Raw genomic sequence first — 10,849 nt, forward strand, 5'->3', positions numbered from 1 at the left:
AATTATGAAAACCAAATTACACGAAAAAATAGCCAATAGGCGGATATTTGTAATATGTTATAAATTATTGTTATCATTTCATTTTGATATGTTAATATTAATTATTTTGTACTTACAAAGTGATCCAACATTATCAAATTGTATAATTTGCATCATTGATACATTGAACATTGCGTTCTCCTTCAGCCGCTGAGTTACTCATTTTGTAATACCGCTCTCACTAAGTTTTTAAAGAAATATGCACACTCCAGCTCAATTAAAAAGGAACGGTGTTCATTGAATCGCTCGCATATGAGTATTTGAATTTGACTACTCTTTATGATTGCAATTAAAAACTCCTCAAACTTATATATTATATATTATTCCAAAAATGAGGTGAAATAAGATTTAAAATTATATTTAAATATTAATCTACAAAATGATTAATGAAATGTTTTAACTAATACATATTTGATTCATTGACAAAAGTTATTTTATCAATTAGAAGGTAACATTTGTATTTGATGAGATCTAACGGCAATTCTGCAAAATATTCAAATTACTTTTAATAATAAATATAAATTCATAGAATTCACATTACCACATGCAAATAAGATATTATTAAGTCACAATAGCTAGTGGTTCTCAAACAATATGTTTGAGGCAAGTTTAAGTGCGCCGTATAAATTATGATAACCTTACATTCTTACATTATTTGCAATAGCAAATCCAAATAATTGGTTTAATTAAAAAGGGTTTAGGAATCACTTTCTTAGGGATTTGGAATTACAAGATTTCGGGTTCCATGATCCAGTTAAGCCTGATAATTAGTTTGAACTTGAACACAGGGTTCTCAAATTTTTTAAATTTATTTTTGCGTGAGATTTTGAGATCTTATGTTAATTTACTAATAAAAAAATAGAAAAATCATATTTCAGTTGGGAAAATTAGTTTACAAAAGAGGAAGATTTATCTTCCAACACAGCCTCCACTCACGAAAGAGCTGGCGGTGTGTCTAAGGGAACTGACGTCTGAGTCTTCTTAGAGAGGCAAACTCGCCAACCAAGATAGGAGAGAACCACAGATACAGCATGGAAAAAAAGATTCTAGCTTATTTTGAAACATAACTTCAAATGTCTTTTCTTGCAATCTTTAAAATTATTCTTAAATTCTCAAAATTTTTGATGTTATCTCATAAGAGGTAGAAACGGAAAAAAGTACTACAAACTTATATTAATAAGCGAAAATTTGAGCGATTTTATTGCTCTTCTAAAATGCCGAGCTAGAGCTCCCGCTCGTTATTCAAAAGTATGATCGCGTTCCTACTGAAGAATTTTGAGTTGTGATTATCGATAAATTCTCCATTGATAATTAATTCTTTTGTCTACTTTTTTTTTTCTATATAAAAATATAATTATTGAAAAGGTGTGCAAATTTTTGGGTGAAAGGGCCACATTTAGATTAACAAATTTTTAAATATGTATTAAAATATTTAATAATTAAAGAAGGCAAAACAAAATACTTATAAGAAAAAAAAGGTTGATTCTATTTTCGAATTATCAATAACTCTTTTATTATTTTGAGTTGTTGATATGATTTTTCTACTTTTCTTAATAGTGTTCTCAACGGTGATTAATGGAACTGTAATTAGCTCCGAACAAATAGCTTGTATTAAATAAAGAATAGTAGAACCACAGTTTGGGATAGTTAGCAAACTACCATTTAACATCCGGTATTCTTTCTATCTCTTTTTGGAGGAAAGGTTGAGAGAGAAAAAAATTGCAATGTGTTTTATATCTTTATCACGGCGTTACATCACAAACACATTTAATGCACATAGTATTTTGTTTTCAGCTGTAGATATTTCTGTTTCTTCCCCTCCTAATGAGTGTTCTGAACGTTGATTGGTTGGATTAGAATTAGCTCTTGTTAAGTATTGAACAGTTATCAACAACTATTTGAATAATAATTCACTGGTCGGGAAGAATTGGCTGGCTACCAGCCGATTTTGGGCCTTTTTTCCAATGAAAGTTGGTATGATACAATCAAAGTAACAACGTGTTATATGTAAAGATATTTAATTTAGATATTTTATCAGACTCACATTTTTAACTCTACATTAAACTCTGTAGGCCTTTTCTAAGGTGACAATAAAGGTTCTTTTTTTTAAACCAACATTTATATGTTGCTATAAATTTTCAAATAGTGAATCCCCTTGTACTCCCTCCCCTGTGCGCAGGCCTGCCATATGAACATTTTTGCAACTCAAAAAAAGTATTTGGTAGGCCACATGCAGCCCACATGTCGAAGTTTGTCCGCCCCTGATCTACAAAGTACTGCATATCTATCATTTTTCTTTTCTAAAATAAAAAAAAATCCAGGCAGCCCCTGTGAAGCGATGCATTCTCTAGAGTTCCGGATGATTATCAAGAAATGTTATTTTTTTTTTAAATTAAAAAAATTAGTTGCCCTCCCCTCCCCCATCCGGAAAAAAAAAAATAATAATACGCTGATTGGCTGAGGAGAGAGGAGTACTTAAAAGGTTAGGAATTACTGATCTAAAGCAAACAATGATGCACTTCTGGACCCCACATAATAAACTACATAACAAGGTTAGACCACCAATCCCAAAAGACAACCAGTAATTATACGAGATCGTTTTTCTATATCAACATTATCATTAAATTATATTAATATAATTTCCCCCTTATAACGATGCTGCCGTATTTCTTATTCATTTATTTTTATTTCAAAGTCAATTTGAATAGTTTTTATTCAGTCTACATCATTTTAAAAAAGAAATTGTTTATATGCTATTAATAAGAATTTGTTAATAGGGCGTTTATATTATAACTTGTATATATTATGTTTTGTTACATAAATATTAAGTATTATATTTATGCATAGAAATGTACCTTTATTTTTCCTTACGTATGAATAATTGAATGCATCTACTCAGTAGTGTTCTTTTTAATCGTTGACTATAATGAAATAAGGGAAACGAGTGAGCTGTTGTTCCCTAAGGAGGAACTTTTATTGAGGGATTCAAACGTTTGAGCTAATTCATTATTTTAATACAAAGTAATATAATGAATCATTAGTGAGAACTAGGAATCAATTAAATTGTTTCATATTATATTTATACGAAATCCCATCTATTATAATGACGTAATTAATCATAAAATAGTTATGTGGTTGTCTACAGACTGAAAACATAGAGAGTGTCCTTAAAGAGTTTATTAACAAAATACGGGACAAGAAGAATTAATTTAATGGTTATTATAATGTATTCTAGCAATAAACTTGAGGAGGAAATTCTCACACAAATGATCCATCTGTATTTAAAAAAGAAAAACAAAACATTTGCAAAACAAACTCTAAGTTAATATTTATTCTTTGCAGTATAGTTCTAGTAAGACTTTTCAAATCATTTTTCTCCAGTAACCATCCAATTGGAAGGTCATTCGCAGGATTAATTTATATATCTTCCTTTTTTTGGAGGGGGCAGAGCTAGGTTTTTGGAATTTTTTAGGAAAAAAAGTCCAAAAAAGGACAATTATTTGAAAAACTAAACTTTTCTGAAAAAAAAAATAGAAAATTCAATTTTTTGAGAAAAAAAATCAAAAATGCAAAGCTATTCATAAAAATTAAATTTTTGGAATTTTTTTTTTGAAAAATCCATGGATATTCTGAGAAAGTAAAATATTCTTGAAAAAATTTAAATTTGAAAAATGGATAGGTAGTCCTTGTGGTAGATATTAATACACCGAAGCAATTTTTAATGAACTATGTATTGAACCAATTCCAAAAAAAAAAAAAAAAAAAATGTCTTTAGATACAATACTGTTGTTGAATCCTTAATAAGTTATCCCCAGTATCTTGGCTTTGAACCTTGACATAGTGAAAAGTATTTCTTGTAAATTTAAGAGTATATTATTAGATCAGAATAGCCGTAGATATAAATATATTTTTTTAAATCAACACAGAACAAAAATAAATTTATTCATAATAGTGTATTCAACACTCATTCGAGACGACCCAAGATCATCTTATAAACACACGAAAATAAGATCCTATTTCCATCCTTCCTCTATTTTTAAACACAGAGAACTCGTAAATAAAATTACCTTCAGCTACTCTATTTTTTTAATTTGCCGAGTATTTGTGAGTTCAACTCATATGAAGAACATTCTTAATTTTCCTCATTCATGTGGTCATGTCCAGTCTTAAGACAGGTCCTCAAGACTGTCGATCCTTCGGAAAGTCAATAACAAAACTGATTAAAGGAAGAAGAAATAAAGATGAGTAACGTCATCAATGATCAAACTTTATCAAGTCTAGGACTGAACTGGACTGCAATCCTAAATAAGGACTGAGACAACACCACTCATAGCGCCTCTCTGATCTAAATGGTCCAGTCCTATTGATCCTTTAAGTTTGATAAGAATCAAACTAATAAAGTAAATTAAATCAATCCCACCTCCATACATTCGAAAGTCTTAGTTGTTAAGAATTGAAACTGACTCATCAGCTCCTTAATAAGAGACAATATTAATAAGCGTAGCTTATGAAAAAAATAAAAGCACATTCAGAAGATATTCTAAAAATTAGTAAAATCATCCGAATAATACTGTGTGAAGATGAGAGTCTCATACAACAAATACAATAGTGGTGTAGATTAAAATCAACAGTTTTTTCAAAAATAAAATGAAAACTTTCGAAAAAAAAACAACCCAAAGTTCTAATCTAGATTTAAAAAAATAAAAAACTTATTTTATGAGTTAAAAAGAAGATGAAGAAGAGTTTCACCTCTTCTTCTGATAAGGAAATTGACAAAAGTTACAAATGTCATGTAATAAAAAAATAGCTCGTAGGTTAATACACTGAATGATGAACAACGTAAAAGTATGGATAGATAGATATACAAAATCTTTATTTAAATATAATAGAGGGTAAATACGAATAATAATTAATTAATTATTGATAACGATAGACAAGAAGGAATCAATAGCTAACATTTGAAGTTAAGGTATATCACAGATATTTCATTTAAAAACAATTAACACACATAGATAATAAAAAAACATTTTAAGAGTCATAGAAAACATAGTGGAGAAAAAAGAAGTCTTGTTTGGAAAATGGTTCGAATCAAGTCATTGAAACAAACCACTGGGATAGATAGGGACTAGAATCACTCTTCACTCAGAATTGATAGATATTTGGTTGCTTTAGATATAAAAATAGTTTTCATAGTCATGAAAGGAGGTTTGACTCCCCACAGAGGACGAGGAGCCAAAGGAGGATCGAAATGGCTTAGGAGCTAATGGTGGTGGAGGCCCATTGACGACGACACTCTCATCAACAGATTGTGGAGGAACAGATAAGGAACGAGGAGGTTTACAAATCGTTGCCCTCTTGACTGGATAGGGACGACAGTATTTAGGAGTCACTGGGCTTGAGGATGAGCTAGAAGTACTATAGCTCACATCCATGTCCTCTTCTTCCTCCAGGATAGTATTAGGTAGTTGAGGATCTTTGGCCTGTTTCAGGACAAATCGAAGAGTAGATGGGTTTGGCCAGAGTGACTGGACTAATGCTGGGCAGTCCTGTGGATGAAGAGCTCGTTCATAGTTCCTAGCATCACATCGCTCAACTAAACAAAAGTCATCCAGATTCTTATCTGGATTTCCGTAACAACGAAATAGGATTTTAAGGATTTCATTCACATTGGTTTTCTCACTAATGAGAAGACTCTTGTACTTGGAGTCACGCATAACAGCAGAGTCCCAAACGCGTACAAGAGCTCCTTTTCGCGACTGGAGGATGAACCGGCAATCTGGACCCCAGGGGTGACAAGACTTAAGTTCTGCAGGACGAGCATCATCCTCTAGAATAAGCGTTCTTCGTGGCTCATCGCCACCAATATAAATGTCCATAGAGAGATAGAAGAGCTTTGGATCCCGATGTTTCATTTTGAACTTTGAGAGTAGGATTTTCACAACTTCAACAGATGTGGTGTGATAGGAGATCCCAATGGTTTTGTACTCAATGTCAGGTCGAAGACATTTGGCAAATACGCGAATAGGAGTGCGAGGATCGCTATTGTTCAGTGATAAAAAACTCGATGACCGAGAAAAAGACTCAGGACTCGAATAGGAGGAACGACGTGAGTCAAATTTGGATAACAGGGAGGACTCCCCTGAGGAAGAGGAGCTGAGAGATATGTTACTTTGATTTGTTGTATTGAGGAGTCGCCGGGAACTCCGAGTGGAGCTCCGCTCATTGGCTGTTGCCTGACAATGCTTAAGCATTTTTTTGTGACATAAAACTTTTTCAAAATATAACTAACATCACTTATAAAATTCGTATCTCACAACGTTCAACTTATACATACAATTACTCATTTAAAACTGAAACTTACAGACATCGAAAAGTGTAGAATGGACAACGCGTACGAGGGGTGCGCTTAAGAAGACGGCCGGTGACAAGCATGCTCAGCGCTCGCTCCTTCCTTACTATAATGGAAGCAGGAGATTTCTTTTGGAGTATACAAACGACAGAAAAAGATGTCTTTGGGAGTATACAAATTTTATTTATAATATTTCTAACCTGAATAATAATGGATTTCCTCCTCTAAGAAAATCAATGCTTATAATAAAAATTATAGCCTTTAAGTCTTACACACATAAAAAATAATTATCTCTGTCGTCTTCCCAGAATGATTACAACTTGCGTTGAGTCTGTAAAATTATACTTAATTGATTATAATAATAATAATACCAACCAAAGAGGAAGGAGGTTGCGGGAGTTATTGAGTCAAATTAGAAACGCTTTTCTGCGTCAGTAATGGATACGTCGTACAGGTGCAGAAGAAGATACACATCACATCAGGGAAAATAATAATTGAAATAAAAATACAATACAGGGGAAAAAACAATTTATTTTTTCCTCAATTAGTTATTTCTGCGTCAATGTACCGTTTCATTCTGTGTGTATTATTTATAGTCATATGGATCTTAGTACCTTTTTAAAAAACATAAAATAAAGGATGTGACGACTTTCCTGAACACAATTAATGAAGGTTAAAACGTTATTAATATTTGAAGCATATTCTGTTTATTAAAAAGTTATATCATACAATATTTGGTGAAATTGACATCTTATATCCATAAAAAATAAAAAGTAACATTAATAGAATATTTTAAAATGGCGTCATCATTAGAGGGTGCTCCATATAAATCTAAAAATCAACTAATTAATGAAGATTGAGTGATTGAAGTTAATTCATATTCTGACATATTAAAGTATAACAATTAGTTACAAAACAGAACAAATCAAAACCAAATACAGAACCTCTTATTGTCTTTCTTTGTACCAATGGTTGTTTGGAACATTTTTTAGCTTCATCTAAATGGTTTTCTATTGTCTCAAGGCAGGAAACTTGCCGGATATTAAAATAAAAGAGGTAGGATTACAGATTTTGAATAATGTCCCATACCGTAAAGCCCTTTTATGACGGTTACTAAAATTGTTCTTGTAGAAGGGAGGGGAGGATATGTAAAAATATTTGACTTGCTAAGAATTCTTATTTATTGAGGTGACATTTTTTTTTGTTTGAATAAAAAATTGATTTCTTTTAGACATACTATTTTGCAAAAAAAATAAAAAACGTATGAGGATTTTGTATATATACGTTTTGTTTCTTTTTGACAACATTAATTTGCCTCTTTGAGATTTATCAAACAAATAGTTTCCAATTTTTTAGACTACTTTTTTAAAGGTATATGTTGTTAAATATTAAATATTTAGGATCTTCATTTAATTTTTTGACAAATTTATTAAAGGAGTGACAATATTCAATGTCTTCTACGCATAATACATAATATAAATTTGACAGTAACATATTTGTCAAGGAGCCCTCTTTCATCGACTTGAATCTTTTTATTCACAATATTTACAATGGTGGTACCTTATTTTTTTACATTAAATCGTGTGGACTAGGAGAAATGCCCCTGTTGTTCCCTCCCTAAAACCGTCACTGTGTTTGACTTGATATTAAAATATTTTGTGTATGGCGGTCATTCCTTATTTGACGTAAATATGGATATTGTTTATAAATAAGATCCCATACCAATCAATTTTGTATTTTTATCATTCAAAAATAGTTTAATATTTAGTAGAAAAAATCATACACAAAAAAATGGAAATGTGTCTTTTCAATTTACCAGTTACAGTTTTTTGTACAAAGGTGATGTTTGGTGAACCCGTATTATTTTGGTACGGGGATACTGACTTATTTAAAACGGTATTATAATAAACAGGCATTGGAACCGGTATTCCCTTAAAATTTAAAGCTCCTAAGCCCGAACAAAATAGTATTTATTAAAAAAGTAATTCTCTTTCATTATAAAAAAAGTCCTCACAATTCTGAGGTAGCTCCCACTACAAACAAAACATTACGAGCGCTCCTGTAAGTGGATGTGAATTTAATTTTAGAAAAGTGAAAAATAACTTTTTTTTTAAATAACAAAATCTTTTAGAGTTTAAAATTTCAATTTTCAAATAAATATATTTAAATTTCAAAATTGTGATAAGAACAATTTTTTTTTTCCAACAAATTTTCCAACAAGCTTTTAATCAGAGGGAAGGTGTAGCAGGGTCAAGGCCTCAGAAAGGGGGTAACAGGTGAAACTTTTTACCGGGAACTCAAGCCTTTGAAAGTAGCACAGCCAGTGGGTCAAGAAAGAGCCTTGGACGGAGACAATAGTATACAAAGATTTAAAAAAAAATGTGATTAACAGTTCTCATCAGGATAGTATTTTCCAATGGAGTGAGTTGGACATGCAGCTGAAGTACTCATCAAGTTTTAGCAATCAACTTAATAAATCGAATGTTCATTAGGCCAGTCGGTGGCGATGAATTCTACAGAGAATCTCGGATCTTGTACTTTTTTTGAGAGAAAGATGTCTTACTTTCCGCAGTGATGCCGAGAAATTTAAATAAGAAAGGAACATATTATCTTACTCAGTTTTAAATTTTACTTTTGTATTTTCCTCCCATGAGACGGAAAATTATGCACAAAACCACTCAATACTAGTTACTTTTATGTGATACAGGGATGAAGGAGCGAAAACATGCTTATATGGGGGCGGAAGGTAAGTCACGTGAGACCAAAGTTGTTAGCGGCCCCACAATCCTGTCTATGGCCTTGATCAGGGTATATCACCGGTACAAAAGTATTTGTATGTGGTCGTTTCTAACTGTATATACATGTATGTAGATACATTTTGAAGCTTTTTTTTTGTTTTACGGTGCGTAAATGTTTCTCAAAATGGATCTCCCTTGTAGATTGTTATATACACCATAATTTATTTATAATTGTTACATTTCTTACTATAATACGGTCCAATAAAGTACAAATATGGATTCCGAATTGCCATATTTAACAACTTTAAAAAGATCATAAATCTAATTGTGTTTTTTTTTTAGATTTTTGACTTGAACATTTAAAAAGTTTTATGTATTATTAGGGATTTATTGATTCTAATCTTCTAAGAAAATAGAAGAGAAAACCAGTTGTCGAAGAAATTATCTATATAGTATACAGAGAGATAGATAATGGCTGTTGTTCATCTAGATTGGTAGATACATACATAAAGAAAATCCTCACTTATTTGAGTGAAATCCAATTCATTCTCTAAGCCTATTGTTTCATAAAAATCATATTTTTCCTTAATAATTGCGGGAATTATCCCATAGACACATTAAACAATAGAAAATCCATCAGACTTTCCAGTTACGATATGAATATGTACTGACACTTTTTAACTACTGAATCCTGATTAAAATCACAAAAATATATGAGAGACAATTTTTTTAATTTTTAGGATAATGTCAATAGTTACTCTGGATCCTAAGAAAATTCCATTAGAGAAATATACATTTAAAAAATATTATTTATGAATAATTACAAGTCATATAATTAATTGGATGGCCGTAGCTGCCAATTATATAAATATATATGCGTATAAAACTTGACCCTACAAGAGTAATAATCAAGTCCTTGGAGCCTGAGAGAAATAAGGGAATTATTCCTTAAAATTACGCAAATAACTCTTATAATTATTATTCTTTTTAATAACGTAAAAAAATTGCCAAAATGTCTTACATAAAAATAGATCATCAAACCATTATTTTTTTAATCCGAGTCACAAATTTGTATTGAATGAGTTATTATCAGAGGTGGGGAGCATGCGGTTTTAAAAAAAATTATGTATCCGAAACTCAACACTAAGAGTTCGTACAGTTCCATATCCGTACATCTGTATCATTTTTTCAAAAAGTAGGTTCAATCAATGTTAATAAAAATACAATGTTATGCCATCAGTTATTGGGCTTGCCATAATATTCAATTTATGTACCGTACCAACTTCTGGGCAAGACCGATAAATTTGAACAGAGTATAGCTGCGGTACTCTAACATTAACAGTCAAGGAAGGTGATATATAGCTACTCTTGGTAACAGTTATACCTCTTAAAGGCGTTATGGTATAACCTTGTATTTCTATTAATCTAGGGGTTACCCTCCTTTTTATCAGGGATGTGTGCCTTGTCAACTCGGGTCGTGGAGCCACTTGACGAGTTTTACTATATCAAAATCATATACTGAACATTTAAAAAACTTATGACCCATTACTACTTTTTATTACATGAGGTTTCGAGACATTAAACTAATACTGATATAAAGAGGTACAATTTGATAGCTGAAATGCAATATTTATAGATTTGATACGGACATAATTTCAATTTACTCTGTTCTGTATAGCCCTACCACTTTTTCAAATGGTTCTGTAGGTATAATATTTTGGTT

The 10,849-nt window shown here is 31.3% G+C and overlaps 1 protein-coding gene across 1 annotated transcript; it reads right to left on the reverse strand.

Annotated features, from left to right (window-relative positions):
* Positions 1-4,885: 4,885 nt before the first annotated feature.
* On the reverse strand, positions 4,886-6,437 carry rau (RA domain-containing protein rau). Its single transcript, XM_040710756.2, has one exon. The coding sequence runs from the start codon at positions 6,288-6,290 to the stop codon at positions 5,208-5,210; it is 1,083 nt and encodes a 360-aa protein (XP_040566690.1). The 5' UTR covers positions 6,291-6,437; the 3' UTR covers positions 4,886-5,207.
* Between the last annotated feature and the right edge of the window lie 4,412 nt (positions 6,438-10,849).

This window comes from Lepeophtheirus salmonis, chromosome 4 (genome assembly GCF_016086655.4).
Source record: "Lepeophtheirus salmonis chromosome 4, UVic_Lsal_1.4, whole genome shotgun sequence".
Taxonomy (NCBI): Eukaryota; Metazoa; Arthropoda; class Copepoda; order Siphonostomatoida; family Caligidae; genus Lepeophtheirus; species Lepeophtheirus salmonis.